Source organism: Scleropages formosus, chromosome 6 (genome assembly GCF_900964775.1).
Source record: "Scleropages formosus chromosome 6, fSclFor1.1, whole genome shotgun sequence".
Taxonomy (NCBI): Eukaryota; Metazoa; Chordata; class Actinopteri; order Osteoglossiformes; family Osteoglossidae; genus Scleropages; species Scleropages formosus.
In genome coordinates, this window is record NC_041811.1 from 14,920,686 (window position 1) to 14,941,833 (window position 21,148).

The 21,148-nt window shown below is 36.5% G+C and overlaps 1 protein-coding gene across 4 annotated transcripts in view; it reads left to right on the top strand.

Moving 5' to 3' along the window:
* psd3l (pleckstrin and Sec7 domain containing 3, like) overlaps positions 1-19,626 on the top strand; it is a 112,732-nt gene extending 93,106 nt beyond the window's left edge. For all 4 annotated transcript variants that reach the window (XM_018744772.2, XM_018744771.2, XM_018744773.2 and 1 more), the window contains 6 exons: positions 2,520-2,713; positions 5,334-5,404; positions 9,909-10,066; positions 10,977-11,121; positions 11,909-12,052; positions 16,400-19,626. In XM_018744772.2, coding sequence (XP_018600288.2) covers positions 2,520-2,713; positions 5,334-5,404; positions 9,909-10,066; positions 10,977-11,121; positions 11,909-12,052; positions 16,400-16,600 — 913 coding nt within the window. In that variant the 3' untranslated portion in view covers positions 16,601-19,626. The remainder of the gene's footprint in view (positions 1-2,519; positions 2,714-5,333; positions 5,405-9,908; positions 10,067-10,976; positions 11,122-11,908; positions 12,053-16,399) is intronic.
* Positions 19,627-21,148: the final 1,522 nt, after the last annotated feature.

Consider the following 21,148-nt stretch of genomic DNA (forward strand, 5'->3'; position numbering starts at 1 on the left):
TCTGCATAGTAATGTATTTGTATGGGTATAAACGTAATGGTTCATTCATTTGTGGCAGATGTGTTAAATGGTGGCATTTCTGTCATGCCTTTTGTCAACATCCTGTTAAATGTTACAAACACTCCTTGTATGTGCAATATAAGGGTTGCACAATCATATTGTTATGTTGCCTGCAGTTTTTTTCTGACAAAATTCTTGATTGTTGAATTACTTTTGAAATAAAAAAAAGTTAGATGACGTACCATGTCTAAAACAATTTATTACATTTATTTAGCAGACACTTTTCTTCAAAGCAACTTCCAATGTATTCTGTATAGTGTTATCAGCCCACACACCTTATTCACCAAGGTGATTTACACTGCTAGATAGACTACTTACAATGGTCACTCATCCATACATCAGTGGAACACACTCTCTCTGTCACTCACACACTATGGGTGAACCTGAACAGCATGTCTTTGGACTGTAGGAGGAAACCCAAGCAAGACACAGGGAGATCATGCAAACTCCACACAGATTGAGCGGGGATCGAACCCACATCCTTTCACACCACCCAGGTGCTGTGATACAGCAGCACTACTCACTGTGCCACCCTGGTGGTTATTACCATCCTCCTAAGTAAATGAGTCAAATTCATATTCCTCTTAATAAATATAATGTGAACAGTACGTTAGAACCATCACATTGCAATCAAATGATCCACGTTTGAATTCCTGTAGTTACCTTAATCAAATTACACTCATCCCTCATGTACTGAGATTCCTTACAACGGGGGTTTTCTCTGACAGAGATGTGCTCTCCTGTCTTGCTCTCCTGGCTCGTTGTTTTGTGAATGTTACATTTATGAATTTTACAGCAGTATAAGCATTTCCTAGTTTATTTTTTAAAAACATTTTCTTACGGTGGCTGTGGTGGTGCGGCGGGCATGGCTGGGTTCCGCTGTGAGGTGGGTCTGGGGTTTGAGTCCTGCTCGGGGTGCCTTGCGGCGGACTGGTGTCCCGTCTGGGGTGTGACCCCTCCCCTTCCAGTCTTACGATCTCTGTTGCCGGGTTAGGCTCGGATTCGCTGTGACCCTTTTTTTATATATATATATATATATATATATATATATATATATATATAATTTAAAAGTCTTACAAAGTATTCTAGCTTATTCAAAGACTTACAGATCCCAAAACATAAAGAAATTGAGGGATATCTGTATTATTAACCTTTTGTTTGTGCAGATAATAAACTAAGTTGAAAGTGGGCAGAAGATGATGAACATTGCAAATGCTTATGTAATGAATTGACAACAGTGGGGATGGAACAGGCTTTGGTTCAGTTTTTTTCTCATAAATTTTAAATTAGTTTTAATTTTAAAACTATTTAAACAAAATAATTCAGCTTTAGTGTTCTTTGAAGATAATACAAACATGAAATGAAAGTCTTTCATTTTGATTTTTAAATTCACTATAGCTCTTTGAATGTTTCACTAAGCCCAATAAGCAAATACCTCCAGGGACTTCTCTGTTATTGTGACTTAGTAATAAAAGTAATTTTGGACTTACAAACAAATTGAGTTATGGAGACACTTCTGGTCCAGTTGTGTTCGTAGGTGAAGAGCATGTATTGTTGCTTATGACCCACAGATTCCTTAGCAAATGTGGCGTAGCCTTTCGAGTCTATACTCATTCCTTTAATGAGATTTTTCCCTCCTGCTGTGGCACTATCATGCACAGCACTCCTTGTTGGCAAGGGAGAGAAGGTTCTGTCACTTTGACATGAACAAAGATTGTATTGATTCCTATTTGGGGAGACATGTTACTTTGATAAGAGCTGGCTGGGTGGTAATCCAGGGCCCCACACCCTGCAAATGTCATGCTAGTAGGGTTCACAATAGAAAAATATCTAGTCCAGTCTACTTTTCACACATCAACTCATAACAAACAGTAGAAAATGTTCTATCTTCTATCAGAGCTTCATAAATTCTGAGCAGCTATACATGCTTCTTTCATGCATTTGTGATTAGGTTTGACTTTATGGTTTCTTTTATGATTCTGCAGCCATAAAGCCAAGACTGAAAGCACACTGACAGATGGTGCATTGCTCATTAAATCTTGAATCTTAAGAGTGCACAACAGTACGACTGTGAAAGACTTGTCCGAATAATTGTAAAAGCTGGTGACTGTAAAGTTATTCATTTCATATGTACTGCTCACATGAAAAAATACAGAAAAAAACTGTTAAAAAATTCAGTCACATTTTTGTGGGCATCTCTTTTCAGACACTTAGAGGTACTAATGCCACAATGTGCAAAAGTATTTAAAAAGTATAATTTTAAATTATTTTGTGATTAAAAAGTAAGCATGTACTACATTCATAAGTACATATTGCCTTCATAATTCATCCACATAGAAATGTTCAGAAATGCACTAATTACTATGTTTTTAAAGGATTTAAAATTAAGGAATTATCTTAGGACTTTTAATTACAGCAATAGTAACTTAATCAAGCTGGCTTGTTCATGTTGTTTCCAGAGACGGAGATGAACTGAAGAAGTCCTTTTCTGAGCTTGCTGACAATAAGACAGAGAATACACACACAAAGGGCATCAGCAGAATTGGCAGTGGCAGCAACCCTTTCCTTGACATCTCCCATGACCCCAACGCCGCCGTCTACAAAACTGGCTTCCTTGCTCGGAAAATCCATGCAGACACAGATGGGAAGAAAAGTAAGTGAATGTTGTTTGAATTATAGAATGGTCACTTTGCAGCCTGCTGTTTGGGGATCTCAGGATCGGGTTCTTGGACAGAATGAATACATGGGATGTACAGGTTACAGGTTTTTGCCACTCAGTGTTTATGACTTTTGCCCAGTGAAGCTAGGACAGATAATTACAGGTTGATATATCATAAAAAAAACTTTCATTTAATGGGTTAAAAGGTCACTGCTTTAAGCCAGCTGGTGGAGAAGTTCGAAAGGGCTCTGGGCACAGAGCACCAACACAGCGTCTGGATGCATCTGCTTGGGGACAGAGTCATCAAAGCAGACCTACAAGAGACAGGGTCTCATATGTCTCTACATCTTCACACTGGGGTCTCCTGGTGGCTTAGGGGTTGACAGGTGCTAACGCTGGTACTCCTCCACCTCCCATCAGTTATCATCACCAACAGGACTCGAGGGTAATAGAACTACAGGGGTGGGGGTGAAGAATTCAGGAAACAATATAATGAAATTCAGACTGCTGCATGGTGTGTAATATGCTCTGGGGCAGTGCAAAGCTTCACAATGTAAGAACACTTGCAGGCTACAACAAACAAAAAAGGACTTTTAGCTGGTATTACTAGTGCAAGTAGGTACATGGCATACCTCATCACAGGTTTAAAAGTTTGGATAAGAAAAAAATCCCTATTAATACCATATTTTAATGTTTTTCAATAAATGTTTCAATTTTAAGCACTACTTCCATTCTAGACAGTATTTATTCAATCACACATTTGTTTTTATTAAAACATAGCTCAGCATACCATTATATCAAAGTACAAAACATCTGAGACCAGTAGAAATTTTTTTTTTAATTATTTGATAATGAAAATCATTTGTGTTTTTCCTGAACATACACTCAGAGTGGAAAATACATCTTTTCAACGTACAATTAATTCAGTCTTCAGTTGTGAACCTGGAGGCAAGGGAATCCTAATGTTACACCTCAATTAATATACATACAGTACAATAATTATATACACTAATATATACACAGATTACAATAATATATACACAGACACACACACACACAAACAAAAGAATACAAGCAAGAAAATAAAACACTTCACACTGGCAGTGGTCTCCTGGAAATGGATAGACCTGAAGTTTAGTTTAGGTCTTAAAAATAATAGCTGCATAATGTGAACTAAAACACAGCAAATTAAATGAAGAGCTGCAGATAAAGAGATGGGAATTGGCAACGTGCACAATCGTATTTCACTTGCATTTATCTTTTTGGCATAATGATTTTAGGAAGATAAGGAGAAGATGCCGACTTGTTTACTGTGCTTATGCCTGTTGAAACTCCCATTGATTTAAAGTCTGTTTCTGCAGCAAAATCCAAAAGGTTTTTGGCATAATTCAAATCTAAATCAAATTGGGAATAATAAATGTATCTGAAATGGTTTACAGATCAATTAAACCTAAGCAGGATACTAAATTACTTTATAAAGGTCTTTACAAAGTTTGTTTGGTAAACATTTTGTAGTATGTTTATGTTACTTCATTTAGCAGGCACTTTTCTACAAAGCGACTTCCATTGAACACTACGTAGTAATTTCAGCCCACACCTTGTCCAGCCAAAGTGACTTCACTGCTAGATACACTACTTACAATGGTTCACTCATCCATACATCAGTGAAACACACTCTCTCTGTCACTCACACAATATGGGTGACTTAGAGTCAACAATCTACTTCTCTTTGGGAGGAAACCGGAGTACCCGGAGAAAACCTATGCAGACATGGGGAGAACATGCAAACTCCATACAGACTGAGCAGGGATCGAACCCATGTCCTCTCACACCACCTGGGTGCTGTGAGACAGCTGCACTATTCACTGTGCTGCCATGCCGTCTGCATGTATGTAACAGATACGTATTTGAAATATCTTAAATGTATCTAATTCATACTTAGAAACTCTTTCCCACTGTGTGCCACAGAAGTGGCAGAATAATTTACTTTATGGCTTAAGACATTCCAAATCAATTGCTCCAAAACACAAAGTCAAGGCATAACATATGTTGCATCCTTCTATGAATGCACTGCTCAAGCTGTTCTCATCATTTGTTATAAGTTTACCACAGGGTGCCTTAATGGCATAGTCTCCTTATTAACCAGAATGTCACTGGAAGAGTTTATTGGCCTCAATAAGGCATCCTTTCATACGGATTTATATTTTCTTTGATCACACTTGCTGCCTTGTCATCTTTGGCTTATGGGTTGAAAACTGTAGTGTAAGAATGTCTTGCAAGAATAACTCTTGAGTATCCCACATGTCCTACGGGATATTTTCTGAGACTAAATTCTTGTAATGCATTTGTATCACATTGTATTACTACACATTTTTTTTTGTTGTTACTGTTGTAAATGGTTCCTAATGTGGGCAGAAAATATGTTGTGTGAAGAACATCTGAGCAAAATTTCCACAGACCTTACAGAGTTAAATTAATTGTACATCTGCATAGATCAGCAAACAAAAACATTTCAGGTACTTTTTCTTTTACACATGCACTACCTTCAAATAACTTTACGAATTTCTAACTGACTGGAAAATTCAAATACACTTTGTATGTTTTCCACCTCTAGCGCCAAGAGGGAAAAGGGGGTGGAAAACATTTTATGCTGTTCTCAAGGGAATGATTCTTTACTTGCAGAAGGTAAGTGAAAATCAAATACCAAGTGCTTCTCATTCCTTGTTCAACATTAAAAAAAAAACAAATATTGGGACAAATTTATGTGAATTATAACAGTGCTGTGTAATGAATCTGTTTTGTTAAACTTGATTTGATGCCCTTGGAAAGTTACAGTATTCACATAAACTATGTATAAATAACTTTTTCTACAACAACATACATAATGATGTAAATGAACATTCCTGCTGGCTCAAGGCAAGTTTAGCTGAGCTTTTTGACTATTTGAACAGGAGGTGGTTATTTGAAAGTGTGTCTGAGTTTTCAGTATGTTGTTATTGTTGTTTTTTTCCAGTTTATCTGTCTGATGCCGTGGTACCTCTCTGCTGGCCCTCTAATAAGGGTCTTTGTTGGACTTGTGTGGAAAAAGTTACTCAATCTTAACCCAGTTAATGGAAGCCCTGTTCTCATCTCTGGAGATCCTGCTGTCACAATCCACACCAGTTTAGTTGTGCATGAGGTGGCAGTCTTGTGGGCTTCTATATTATTCTGCTTAGCGGGTAATCCGTCATCCCACCTTTGTACTTGTAATGGACAATCAAATCATAATGTTACTTACGGCTGAAAAGCTAGTGTACACTGTACAAGGACCAATTAAAGTAATTATTTGGGGCCTTTTATGCCTAACCCTGAGAACCTTTAATTATCCTCCGCTACCCAGAAAATCTGCGTTATACTCTTCCTATTTCTTGAAGTATCTTTAGTTTTTTTAAACTTTGGTGTTCCTTTATTTACTGACTGTAAACCTGTCTGTTTAGACCTATGATTGTCACTTTGGAAATGTCTTTGTTTAGCAAGCTATTTTTTCCAACAGCAGAGTAGACAGCTGTTGTCCCTCTGTATTAACCTTGTCTTTGCTTATAATTGTCTTTACATGAATGAATTAACTGGGTCACCCCAAAACATGACAAATCCATGTACAGGTATCTCCTGTTATACGGGCCTCATTCATTCCTGAAAACATTCTGCATACCAAGAGTTTGTAAACCACAGAGTCCTTTCCTGCTATTTTAAATGGGGAAAAAAATGGTGCATTCGTGGACTTTACATGCCCAAATATTTCCAAAAACACCCCCCAAACACTTTAAATGGTATCAAAAAAGAACTAGTAATGAAAACACTAGGATGATAAGAGATTAAACATAATCAAGAAGGAAATTTATAAAGACTAAATTACGGCAGAAATTTCATTTTTTACTGAAGTGTTGTGCAGTAGATACATGTGAACATATTACATTAATTAATTTAGTTGATGTTTTTCTCTAAAGTGACTTACAGTTTTAAGCTTCTTACAATGATTTACCCATTTTGAATTGAATTGAACCTGCAACCCTTGGGTCCAAAGGCAGCAGCCGTAACTGTTATGCTACCAGGTACAGTACACCATATGACAGACACAACCTGTATAGTATATTTACATTTATTCATTTAGCAGATGCTTTTCTCCAAAGCAACATTTACCTAAGAGAAAAATACAATGAGTGCATTGCATCAACAGAAGGATAGGTTTATTTATTTAGCAAATGCTTTTCTTCAAAGCAATATACTTATCAGAAAGCAATAGAAACCATGCATTACCAAAAGGAGAGATTTGCATTGTCACATACCACACCATAAACCAGTATACATTTCACAAGAATTTGCATATAAGCTTTTCCATTATTAAACACACACACACAACAAAATTATTAAAATTTATTAAGCATAACAAACATGTACACATTTATCTAGCACTCTAGATCAGGGGAGAATTGAGTCAGTGAGGTGAGTTTTGAGACCCTTTTTAAATGTAGAGGTACATGAAAAATAAACAAAAGGAAAACACACACACACCATTTCTCAAAAATATAAAACAAAGCAAAGGTAAGAAGAGGTTATCATACACTGCCGAAAAGTCTGTGCCTGATTGCCTCATGACTTCCATATCACTGGGGGAAAGCCTACACCTCATTTGTCATATGACTTCTGTATCATTGGGGGAAAGTCTCCCTCAAATACTGGAAAAAGTACGCAGTACCGGAAGCAGTTGGTCGTATGCCGAACATAGTTACAACTTTTCCAGAGCCATTATTCTGAATGTCTGTTAAATGAGTGTCTTTATACTGGGATACACCAGTTCTTCAATTCAGCAGGAGGCTCAGTTTCAAAATAGCCTCAGTTTAAACTCAAACCGAGTAGGACTCAGGAGAAGACTCAGATTAACACATTTTCTTGATTGCAGTAGCCAAATTTGTTAAACCTTCATAAAAATTAATTAAGGGGAAATGCTTGAATTATTTTCCTTAACCAAATGAACTGAATGAGATTTTATTTTTATTTGGCTCTCTTAGAAACAGATTAACAGAGTAGTCATGTGACAAGCCCTCACACTGATTGGATAGGGCCTGGAAGAATGAACTAACATACTTTGGTCTGATTGTGTTTGTAGTCGTTTCCATAGCACTGCCTGCTAATAATCAAAGTTCTTGGCACATTAACTTGACCAAAGAGGGTTGTACACTTTGGAGTAGCAATCATGGTGTATTACACTCAATGGCTCATCAGCAGGACAGGAAAGTGGAGAATTAATTTTAATTCTAATTAAACATGAACCTTATGTCATATGTGGGGGTGGTCAGACCCTCTAAGACTTGATGTGCACTCAGGAGAAAATGTTGGAAAAATGAAAATGCATGAAAAGGTCTGTGCTGCCAAGCATTTCAGTGATTTTTCTTCTGTCAAATTCATGTTTTGTGTAATTTCTTTATTTTAATTTTCCCAAACGTTTCACATAACTAGAAAATGCATGAAATTTAGTTTAGTGAGAACCCAAAATTACACTATACTCAGAAATTCTAAAATGGGGGGGGTTTTGATCTAACTTGGCAAACAAACTATTACTATACCCATCTTGAATTTAATGCCTTTCACACCTCTTGATTATTTTATGTAACTCATTACAAACAGCATGTATGTCTAAAAAAAATACAGGAATGCAGAACATGAATACATTGTCATTTGTACATAAAGTTCTATACAGTCAAATATTCACATTTTTTAGAACACTGATCCATGTAAGACTATATGTAGCTAAATACCAGGACATACTTATATACTGGCATAGAACATACAGTTCACTTGCTGAGTGTAAATAAGCAACTTGATAAAGAAAATTTTAAGCTTGCTCCTCTCCTGTTCATTGAAACTCAAGCTAAAAGGTTGCCAATTGCTTTTTGCAGTAGACATCTTTTTGCTCCTAGCACAGTCCAGCACATTTTTTAATTGGTGCATACATATACTGACAATGGTTTCAGATTCAAACCATCAAAGACTAGCTTCAGGGTGTTGTAAATCTGGGGTTCTGATTATCATGCTCAATATTGGGTCTCCACTTAAAAACGTTGGAGAAATTAGCTTTTTGTTTTGCTGTTTCATTGCTCATAATTTATTGTTTGTTTATTTTTTCATAAATAAAGCTAGCATACCAATTCAGATTGCATACCGAACTTTCCTCTATTCTACCAACACATAGAGATTTCAAATTGCAAGTGCTGACGTACGTTTTTCAACACTGTGCTGTAGCTCTGGCCAGGGTTCTTTATTGTTCTTTGTTGTGCTTCCTTATATACAACATGCCATAAATACCACTGCCAGGGGATGGAATGCGTAGACAGATGCATGAGGTCTTTTGGCTCTCCAGAGGGATACACTCTCTGCCTGCTTAGTCTTTGTAAACTGCTCAGTGTTAGACAGAGATAGTAGACTGCAGAGCTATCCGTTATCAGCTATCTTGTAGCAGTCAGTTTGTCCAATACCACTGTTTTTGCCGGCATATAGAATTGATCACGAGCTCTCTGTGTTACATTCAATGTATGAACTTTTTGAGGAACAAACCAACTTTTGGTCCCAGTGAAATCTGTAAGTAGCGGGTCCACTGTTTTTGTTGCTCACATAAGTAGCCTGTCCCTACTGTGAAAAAAGGTATGCTTAATGGACAACAAAGTGTGATCATTGTATGAATTGATGTTTTCTTGAGTGAACAATTCATGATGGTCTTCATGAAGTGATACAAGAGTCCCAGTTAATGGGGAATTTTGTAGATGTGAGTGCTATGGTCAGCTGATGCTAAGGGATGCGTTTACAAATGGTAATTGTCACATACTATCTGTCAAATGTTCTCTTAGTTACATTCGGGGAGAGTGTGCAACTTTACTGTTATCTCTACTATTACCGATATTTCACCCAACTCAGCTACTTGGACCTTTCAGACTGCTCTCTGAGTGTTTCCAGTTTGACATTGCAAAGGGCTTTTGATATCTGAAATTATCATGTAACAGAAACTAGTATCCTGCAACAAATTTTCATATAATTCTTAACTCTTCCTGTTCAAAACAATGGGATGAGTCTGTTTTATTTGCATATTTAGCTTGCCATGGAAGCCTTTGAAGGTGGTTTTTGAGTGATTTGGTTCATTCCCCGCCCCCTCGTGCAGGATGAATACAAGCCAGAAAAATCCTTGTCTGAAGAGGACCTCAAAAACGCCATTAGTATCCACCATGCACTGGCAATGAAAGCCATGGACTATGAGAAGAAGCCCAATGTTCTGAAGCTCAAGACGGCAGACTGGAGGGTCTTCCTCTTCCAAGCCCAGTAAGTAGTCCATCTATGTCCCTGAAATGCAAGTGACTGTCAGATGAAACAGGCTGCCTCTGTTTCCAGCATGACTGCAGAGGCGTAACGGCACCAGGGAACAGGGACCGTTCTTAAGGCCGAAAATCTAATTTCATGCTCTGCTTCAAACACAATAGAAACACATTTATCTCCAGCATTAGTCTGTCCAGAGTCCATTGTTTGTCAGGGGTGCCTTTAGAACACTCCTGGAAATGCTAATAAAGGTCCTTATCAATAAGAAGAGATTGGAAGCCCCTTGAGATATCGTTCCACAAATTCTAAAGCCAGCAGGCTGGGACTGGGACCACTCCCTTGAGGGAGCTCTTCTGAATTTCTGCTCACAGATGCTTTCACTAGTATTACTGGCAGTTCTAATACTTGAATGTTATTTTCTTGAACTATTTTTTATTCTCAGTTCTTGATTTTTCTCCTCCTAAACAAATTTCTGTACTGTTAAAGCCTGACCTTTGGTGATATGTTTTTAGTCAGCATTTTGTATCCATAAATAATGCATAAGAATTTGTCATTTGGGATAAATGTTGGTGTACAATGAAGCAACGATGCCTTCATGAAAAGTTATTAGTAAAAATTTAATTCCATTCGTATTATATCCATTAGTAAATTTATGCTAAATTTACACTAATAACCGTGTCCAAATGAAAATTCTGTATTAAAATTTGAATTGAAGTAGCATCACACTAAAGAAGTTTAAAAAAAAAAAATATCAAGCAATGTTAAGAGGGGAAGAGTACATAATAGGTTAGATTACTCTGCATATTAGATTTTTTTAAAAAAAAAATTGCAATGTTCTTATCTTGTTTTTGCCAGTTAAAAGACTCCTTTGAAGAGAAAGGTTGCCACAGTGTGTTTAACAAAATGTTCTGTACAGGAGCTCTGAAGAGATGGACTCTTGGATCAGAAAAATCAACTCAGTGGCAGCCATCTTCTCTGCACCATCTTTCCCTGCTGCCATTGGCTCACAGCGGAAATTTAGTCGGCCCCTGCTACCTGCAACCACCACACGGATGTCACAGGTTAGACTGGCAGTACAGTTTTGTCTTGCCTTGAGTGCTGAGTATCATAATTGTTATGAAGTAAGTTGCTCATACTTTTTCAATTTGCTCAACTTTATATACATTTTTATCCGTATGAATATTGTTTACCCACCACCCACTTTTCAGCTGATTTCTTAAGAGCATGATAAACATGTAAATATGTTTAATCATTTTGTGATTAGAAATTGGTGAATTATAGATAATGCACTTTATGCACAAACTTGTGTGATGTAAATGTTTAATAATTTATTTTGTTTTCTAATTTTATAAATGTAAATGTTTATATGTAGCACATCTTGAAATCCACTAAAACACTACCTTGGTTTAAATAGTAAACCACAGTTACAGCTTTTTTGCGTTATTGTTCCAAATATTTGTTTTGAACATAGCTGAAATGTACATTTACATATACATTTTTTCATTTAACTGAGGCTTTTCTCCAAAGGACCATTCAAATCAGAGAGAATATAAATGCAGTATACCAACAATTAATATTGAAGCCAAATGTACAGATGTTAAATGACAGTATTTTTCAGTCCCCATGGATTTTAGAATCAGTCCACAACTTCACACAAAGTCCTCAGTTTATATTAATGTGTTTCAAATCAGCCTCATTTTCAGAATGACCTTTATTTTAAATTCATCTCCACAAAATATTGCTGACATTACCTCTTAAAAGGCAGCTGGGCTCAAGCTGCCATAATCTGTTCCATTGCTGAAGAATGAAATGGTTGTGGGAGCTATAGTGAAGTTGTCTGTTTTTCAGGAAGAGCAGCTGAAGTCTCATGAGGCTAAGCTGAAGCATGTCTCCACGGAGCTGGCTGAGCACAGATCATACCCTCCGGATAAGAAGGTCAAAGCCAAAGAGGTTGATGAGTACCGACTCAAAGAGCACTACCTAGAGTTTGAGGTAAGCTTGCCCTCATATCCTTTCATGCTGTCTTCTTCTTCTTATTATTATTATTATTATTATTATTATTATTACCAACATGTAGCATTTCTTGTACAGTTTAATTTCTATTGCTGTAGCCCACCAGTGGAATCTTGCATTGCTACTTTGATTTTAAAGAACTCAAACTGATTTTCACTTGTGATTTGGTGTTTTTAAGTTTTTGTTTCCTTACCTTAAAATTGTGAATTTTGTTTTATATTTCCATAACTAAATGTTTAGGTATGCTGTAAGCAAATGCTACTAATACAAGATAGATTGGTTAAACCAACCTATTGACACAATGCTTACTGATTACTGTTACTTTGGGAGAGTGTTCTATGGCAGCTTTGAGAGTCCAAATGACTCTTAAAGGTCAAAAGACCATGTTTCTTGCCAGAGTATTGACTTTGTTCTATGCATGCTGAGCTGTACAGTTTGTGTAGCTCTTTGCCAAATATCCTAGATGTTTCCTTGCTTTCAAGGTTATTGCAGTGCTTTTATTTATTTATATTTTTCATGGAAAGAACAAGGTTAGTCTCTTAGTAATCCTTTGTGTCTTATAATTAAGATTTGAAAATTAGAAACAGCAGGCGTTTTGATAAGTGAGTGTGTTTTAATAGAATGTATTATCAGTTTCCACTTTCAATTCAGCCATTTAATTTAACAGCATTTCCATTTTGAAATTAATCTATTTATTAAACAGTTCAAGTGACAGGTAAAAGGACCGAGTGCATTCCTAGCAATAAATTGACTGTTTTCTGTGGAAACACATTGCTGATGCAGATGCTTTCCGTTTAGACTTGGTCTGGTCTTCCATTACTTGCTTAGCCATTTAACATATTGCTCAATATTCATGAAAAATGTCCTCAACAGCTGCATGCATTCTAGTCACCTTTTTTGACATTACTACATTTTAAATTCAGGAGCTCTGGCAAATAATTATATGGTCTACCTCCAAAAGCATGAGTGTGAGGAGGTGAGAGTAATTAGTTTTCCCAGTGATGGCTGAACAATTGATTGGAGCAAATTAATCCATGTGGAGACATAGCTTGTCTGTTGCTCCTTTGAAAAGATCAGTGTCATTAGCACATGGTAGATGTCTTGTCAGACACAACAAGGGCACTGGCATCAAGACCACATGCAGAACAATGGCTGTGTCTGTCACATGGCAGCACACAGACAATAGCATGCCAGTGCACACCTTCTGACTCGGGTTCCATCCCTCGAAAGAGGATTCGTGACATTAAGATGTGTGTGATCCGGGAAGCTAATGAAGACACACAACAATGGGACAGAGAAAATGATACAGTGAAGACTGGTGTCAGGGAGAACTTTGGTTAAGAGCAGCCATGAAGAATTGGAACTTTCCTTGAAGTTTAGCCACAGTTCACTGTCAGTGTGTGTGTATATAGTACAATAAATTGTCCATATCATGATAATTTCGACTTTTTTGGCCTTGTATTTTGTTGCGGGATGCGGCGGGACGGCAGGTTTGGCCTGTGCCCACTGTGTGGTGGGTCTGGGGTTTGGGCTTCACTTGGGGTGCCTTGTGGCAGACTGACATCCTGTCTAGGGTGTCCCCTCTCCTTCCGCCTTGCGCCGTGTGCTGCCGGATAGGCTCCGGCTCGTTGCAACCCCGCTTGGGACAAGTGGTTGTAGACATTGCATTGCAATCTACATGGGACCTGGCTCATCTTAGATTGTCATTGTCTACTTAAGTGTCAGTGATAGAATGATTATCTTTAATCTTTAATTAATGGATCTATACTACCTGTCGGTTGTAGGATTAGTAGAACTGACTAATGTGTGTTGTGTCTGAAAATGAAAGGGAAGATATTAAATAGATTTTTAGTTTAATTCTTTATCATGAAGTCCCATATTTTGAATCAATCGTTGTCGGTTTTATAACAGTATTACTGGGAAGAGCCTAGTTTAAAAACAGTGACAAATCCAGAATGTATAGTATAATATATTAAACATAAATGGTGATACATTTTGGCACAGGCTTTCCTTTACATTGGTTTCTGTGATTTTGCATAACGTAATGAAAGGGATAGCCAAAGGTGAAATGTTACTACTTTCTGCAATCATAAAATTTTTGTAATTTGTGTCTGGAAATACAGAGAAGCTCTTTTTTCAAGGGCAGAGAATTTGGTGTTCTAATTTGCTTTAATACACCACTTATATAATTGAATGGAAAAGTTCTCTCACTGTGGGCAAACATCTTTGGAATAATGATATCTCTGCTGTATGAAACTGCTGCCTTTGAGCTCTTGTGCAGCCGCTTCGTCTTTGGTCCTTAATTTTGTGGCGGTTCAGGAACCCAGATAGGATCTTTTAGATCTCACTACAGAACTATGAAACTTGTGGAACCGACACCGAAGCTCCGTGATAGAATTATGAAAAAGATTTGTAAATCAAAGGGCTTGTCATCCTTACCTAGGGGCAGAATAATGGTTAAGGATCTGAAGTTGTTACCCTGGAGATTACAGGTTAAAATCTTAGCAGTGGTGTAGTCTTGTACTTTTGGCTCAGTTTGGTCTTCGAAAGTTAAATATCTAGCTCTTTAATAGGATATAATTCTATATGAATAAAAAGCTCTCTTAAATAATAATAAATCCTTTATCATTTGGGGAAATACTATTAACTTTAAAGATTAAAGAATTAATGAACATCATTGAGTTGGCAATTAATTTACACAGTGAAAATGTTAAATAAATGATAAAATTTAATTATTAATTTTGTATTCTTCACCTCTTGGGAAGGGAGATACCTTCTTCTTCCTACTATACTGCAGTTGGGTCATGAAAGGTGCCTTTATGATATTCTTAATTATGTCACACAAGGTGAATTAACCTCCATGACCCAAGATTATTTGTGTTTCTGTTACTTGCATCACTCTTTTTCTTCACAGTGTTGGTTTTAAGTGATAATATCAAACTCTTGGTAAAATTATTTACCAGCCCTTGAGAGGAAATATCTGTAATTATATAAGGCTGGTGCCAGTTTCCTTAGTCAAAATTATAAAGCTGTTTACAGTATCTATAGTGTTTGAACTTCAGTGTATTTGTGTAAACTTCATATGTATGGTAGCACAGCAGTGCACACTACTGCCTCACACTAGCTGGACCTTTCAGATATAGGTTTGAATCCAGCTCAGTCTGTGTACAATTCGCATGTTCTCCCTGTGTCTGCATGAGTTTTCTCCCGCACTCCAAGGACATACCCTTCATTAGGATTGGTGACACTGAATTGCCCGTAGTGTGTGCCTTTGTGGCTGTCTTGTAATGGACTGGTATACTATCCAGAGTGTTCCCCTCCTTGGCTCGTGCCCAGTGATTCTGGGATGGGCTCCGGACCACCACAGCCATAACAAGGGCAAGCAGTTAAGGAAAGTGAGTTGAGTAAGTGTGTATTTTTAACACTATGTATTTGTGTAGTGGACAGCTGGTAGCTTAGTGGTTGGAGCTGCTGCTTTTGGACCCAAAGGTTGCAGGTTTGAATCTCACCTCTGGCTGTAGTACCCTTGAGCAAAGTACTTACCCTAAATTTCTCCAGTAAAATTACCCATCTGTATAAGTGGCTACATAATTGTAGGTAGATTAACACTGTAAATCGCTTTGGAGAAAAATGTCAGCTAAGTGAATAAATGTAAATGTGTTTATTTTATGTGGATTAAACACCAATATTTGCTTTCCTGATTTTGTCCTATTATCCTCATGTATTTTTAGTCTATAACAAATATTATAAAATATTGTATTTTCTTTTTGTATTTTTTCAGATTTTGGCCTCCTTGATGTTACTATTCAGGTTTTAATCTTTTGGTGAAAAAATGGAACATGTTCCTTCAGGATTGGTGCCTCCATTTACTGGGGGAGATGGAATACAGTGGTCTGCTGTTGCAGTGGCTGAAGCACTGTAACCTCACAGTTTGTGTGCAGTTCTTTCATTTTTATTCCTGCCACACACTGTACTTGCAGCCATTGACGTTATACATATTGCACCTTCCATCTACAAAAATTAACCCCATCTCAGTAGAGGTTGTTCTGCTGTTGGGATATATCTGAAAAATTAATTATACATGTATACTGTTTAAAATGTTCTGTGGCCTTTTTTTTCCCCTCAACAAAACCACAGCAATTTACAGGGGTGGTACAGAAACTGTTTCAAATTGTAGTGCAGAGCAATTCTGGCTGTTAAAATCCAGATGTTCAGTTAATAAATTCATGTACCAAATATCAGTATTTGATAAATAGTTGGGGAGATGCACATAGCTTAAAAATGTTTCCTCTTATAAGTCTTGTTGTTATTATATCCTTCCCACAGGAGACCCGCTATGACACGTATGTGAAGCTCCTCAAAGAGGGTGTAAAGGAGCTGCTCTCTGGGAAGGAGGCAGATGCTGTGCTCAAGAAATCCCAGTCCAGTCCATCACTCAACCAGGAGTCGCAGCCAGCCACGGCCAAAGTGAAGCGGAACACCTCTGAGAGGAAGGACTATCGACCCGAAACCCCCAAGGTCACATAAGAAGCTTAGGCTGTGCTGCAACACGCCGTTCAGGCCCAATGTTGTGAATATGTTTTATGTAATTTATTTATCAGCCCACTGTTGTGACAAAGACAGTTGTGTAAAATGTAAATGATACATGTCCCTCATAGACTGACTGGTGTTTGTGTAGCATTTTGTATGGAACATCATCCAATATGTTTAGTGGTCTTTTTATTTTTGAATTGTTGACGTTGCTGTTGGTATTACCGTACAAAACATAAGATTTTGTTGTGAAGCGTTTTACTCCTTGTCACTTTTGCGCAATCTCGCTGTTATTGTCATTAGTTTTGTAATAGCTTTTTTGCCATTCAGTTAAGAGGAAGGAAGAAATCTCCTTTTTAGTGGAATACCCCCCAACCAACCTTTGTAAATTAAAAATAGACCAGTTTACCACAATATTTTAATATGTAGGTTTAAGTGTATGGTGGTGAAAAATCACATGCTTTAATGGTAGTTTAAATGGACCCGTAGGCTTTCAGAGAGGATGGGCACACTCCAGTTTTTTTCTTGCTTTACAGAATACAGACCCTCACTGTAAGGTTAATTTTTCTTTCTTGTATGTTTTCTCTTTTATGCTACTGCATAATGGTGTAAATAATGAGTTGTGATGCATTCTTTAGTTGAAAGGGTTTTTACAGGAGAATCCCTTTGCACCTGAGGAAGAAATTTAAAGAAAAAAAAAAAGAAGAACCTGAAGTATGAGCCTACCATAACAATTCAGTCAATTGTATAAGCATGTTAAAGTCGTTGAAAACCATACTGAGACAAAATATAATTTTGTATTCTCAATAAGGGATATTTTCATATCTGTTCAGTATATGACAGTGTTGCATTTAGTTACACATACAGTACAGTTCATTTAGGCTTTTTTGGACTGCAGTATGTCATTGATGTAAATTAAGAAATCACAGTCTCTGTAGCTGAGACATTTATTTTGTATCCATTAAGGCGGAGGATATATTTATGCTTTCTAAGTAGTGTAAATGCCAATGCTCCTTTTTGTGTCTTTTATAATCTTCTTATGTATTTGGAGTTCAAATTCTAATTTGATAACTGTATTGTTGTAAAGATCGAACTGGTATTTATAGTGCACTTTATAAATTAGTTCTTTTGAATAAGAGCTTTATAAGGGGTAGTAGAATGATACATTTCTTTATTGACATCACAGATTTTTCAGGCAGAAGTAAATGTTCTTTTGTTTTATTGAAGGAACCGAGCTGAGTGTGCTTTTCTTATCAGCTCAGCTCAAATTGTCCTGGTTTGTATTCAGTGGTTTGATAGTTTTGCTGTTGTAGTTTGTTTAAAGACACAGTTTCCTTTGAGGAAACTATTTACAGTGCTGTAACATTTCAAGTTGCAACTATTGCCTTTACCAATGCTGTTATTGAATTTTCAACGTCAGTCATAGACGTTCCTCATGGGTAGTACTGACCAAGGAAAAAAATGTGCATTTTTGGGACAAAAGCCTCCCATTCTTGACTTCTTGGAGGAAAAGGTCCTTTGTAAGTCTTGATTTTTTCCAAAGTCAGTTAAAATGTCATTTTAAACACAGCACGTGCTGTGTCATCATTGTTGACCCATTCTTGCATATTTTTGGAAATGCCTCTCAACATTCAGATGTTGTTGACTTTTATTCTTCTGTCTTGTAAAGTTACAAGCGACTGGCTTTCAGTTTGGCCTGCTTAACTGTCTAATACATATCTCTAGTTCAGTGGCACTATGACTTGTATTATTAATAATAGTGAAGTAATGATGCTTTGTTTTGAAGTACTGAACAAATATACGATACTAGAGGTACAGTGTTTTTCATAATGGTTCGAAGCTGATGTCGGAGGATTGAATGTCTGACACCATAACACCCAGTTCACATTTCTGTGAAGATGGTTTTTAAATGCCGATGTGGGTGTTACATAAAGTTGCCTACTCAAAAGGTTTTTTAATGATATGTTTAGATAAAATACAAACAGTATTGAATTTCATTGTTCAGTGTTTTGTCTGCTTATGGCTTAGACACATTCCCAAATTTATTTTAAATGTTATTTATCTAAAAATATTACTTCTTGCTCTTTAGGTACACAGATTCTTAATGTGAAATTACCCATTTCCTAAAATGAGCCAATATATAGATAGAAATACTGAAATTTTGTTGGATTGGTGCATCTGAAAGAATTAAAATATAGTCGTTCATCAAATGTCGACGTATTCTTTATTATTACTTGTACAGGTACATTTTAAACAAGCGGGTTTTTTTTTTTTTTTACTGTAAAGGGGATTCCTCTGAATGATTAGCTCATTTGTGGCATATTTCTTTCTTTTTGGTATGAATTGAGCATTTCTTGTCAGAAACTTAAAACAGGTTACTGTTAGTCGTTAGTTTCTCTTAAAAAATCTATTTCATTCTTCATTCATTCAAGAACTCTTGTCCTGGATCAGATTTTCATGTTTTACCACAAGCTTATTAACTCTGTTTCAGAACCAAGTTTTACACTTTGTCATAACATAAGGAACATATAAGCTTGTAGAACCATTAAACCACACTGTCCAGTCAAAGTTCTTTATCAAAGCTTTTTCATGTGGATTACGATTTCTTATGTCCCTATTGAATATATCCTTAAAGACTAAATGAAAAGACTCAGCATAGACTTTTGTCACTGTTAATATAAAGGAACACCAATCTGTAATTCTTTCCATGTAATGGAATATGGGGAATAACAGAACCTGTAGATGCTCCTGCTTCTAATTGTTTCTACAGTAGACAGTAATGTACTTACGCATCAAAATATCTCTCAATGCTGTGATCCTGTACAATCCTAACTGTGTAAATGTTGTTGACTATAATTGTTGCCCTGTGTTGCAGAAGACCCAGGATTGCATTGTTTTGGTTGCTGAAAGTGATTTAACCTGCTCATAGCGTGTCTTACACTCTCACGCCAGTTGGCAATACATTGTTGGTTGTATACAAACTGTAGATGGATTCAAGAAATAAAATAATGTATTTAATTGAACACCACTTTCTCTTCCTGATGTATCTGGCCAGTGAAGTGTCTTGGTCTTGTTGTATACTGTACTTATTTGCTTTGGACAGTAAGACAATTAACAGTGTTTAATGGGCCCCTTATACAATGACTGCTACAAAGGCTTCTAAAAAATTATATGCTTTTCTCATGCAAGAGGCTTACAGTAAAACATTTTTACAAAGACATGTTATTTTACTTTCACAACAGAAGTTTTATTATTCTATGAAAATGTATTATTATTAGTATTGTGTGTGTGTAAATGCAGGTTTATGATAGCATATCCCATAAGGTTTGTAGGGTTAACTACACTACTATTGAATTCATGAACACAGTGTCAGTCCCCAGGTAATGTACAATGTGCCCTTTATAGAATATATGTATGTATGTAGATATCATAAATTAGTAACAAAAGTATCCCTCTTCATTGCAAAGCATATACTGTACACTACTAGTAAATAAAACATGGCTTAATCAGTAGCATTGCATACTACTAGTGTTTTGCCTTGAGTACACTGAAATCTTGTCAAAGTCATACGTGCAATTTTTCTCATTTTGACTGTGTTTCTCTGCTTGTAATCCTCAGTAAGAGTGCTGACTCAAGTGAACATCAAACACCTATCGATCTTTGGGTATACAGTATTTGTTTCAGAAGACCAATATGCTGACAAATACGCTGATTTGAATGTGAAATACTACAGGCCTCTGTGGTATTCTGACTCTGTGCCTGACCATTTAAGGTAAATTTATCATATCAAGGAATTTTCATGTAAATCAGGGTTTCAAAAAGGCCTGGTGTTTTTCCAGCAACTGCAGACCTTGAAACAAAATTGATTAGGGACATGCTGAGCATATGTTAGATGGTCTTGTGTATCTATGCATTAAATATGTGAGAATATGCTTTAAATGATATCTGAAAAATACTATTGATTTATTATGTATAAATGTCACTAAAAGTTTGGTTATGTTTTTGTATTTTCATATAAATTTGAAGTTAAGGTTAATTTATCATTTTTCTCTGCTAAAATCATTTCTTAATTTAAAATTGTACATTATTTTTACATGTAATGAGATGTAGATGCTTTTAGCCTCTAAACACGGTATATACCTTCATGGGCTGATGGGTGCTTCTGCTGTGCATTTTCCTCTGTTTGAACTGAATGAAAGCTTTTAATACCAGTAATGCATTCAAATGTCAAACATAATGTTCTGTCAGCTATTATAATGGCAACAATTTGCAGCACTGTTTATATTTGCTATCAAGCTACAGTTTAGTGAATTTCAATTTATTGAAACAATTTTTTTGTGAAGGTTCATTCTAAGCCAAAAATGGACACTCTCCTTAAATAAAAACCGATTTTTTTCTGTAGTTGTCAGCGGAACAATCAACTTCACAGAATTTTAAAATTAATTTATTAAAGCGCTGACATCATAGGAACTTTGGAGGGCTGTAGGTACATACTAAATCTTTGAGTTTTGAGAACACAAGTGTAGGCAGTTAGCTATTTAGTCA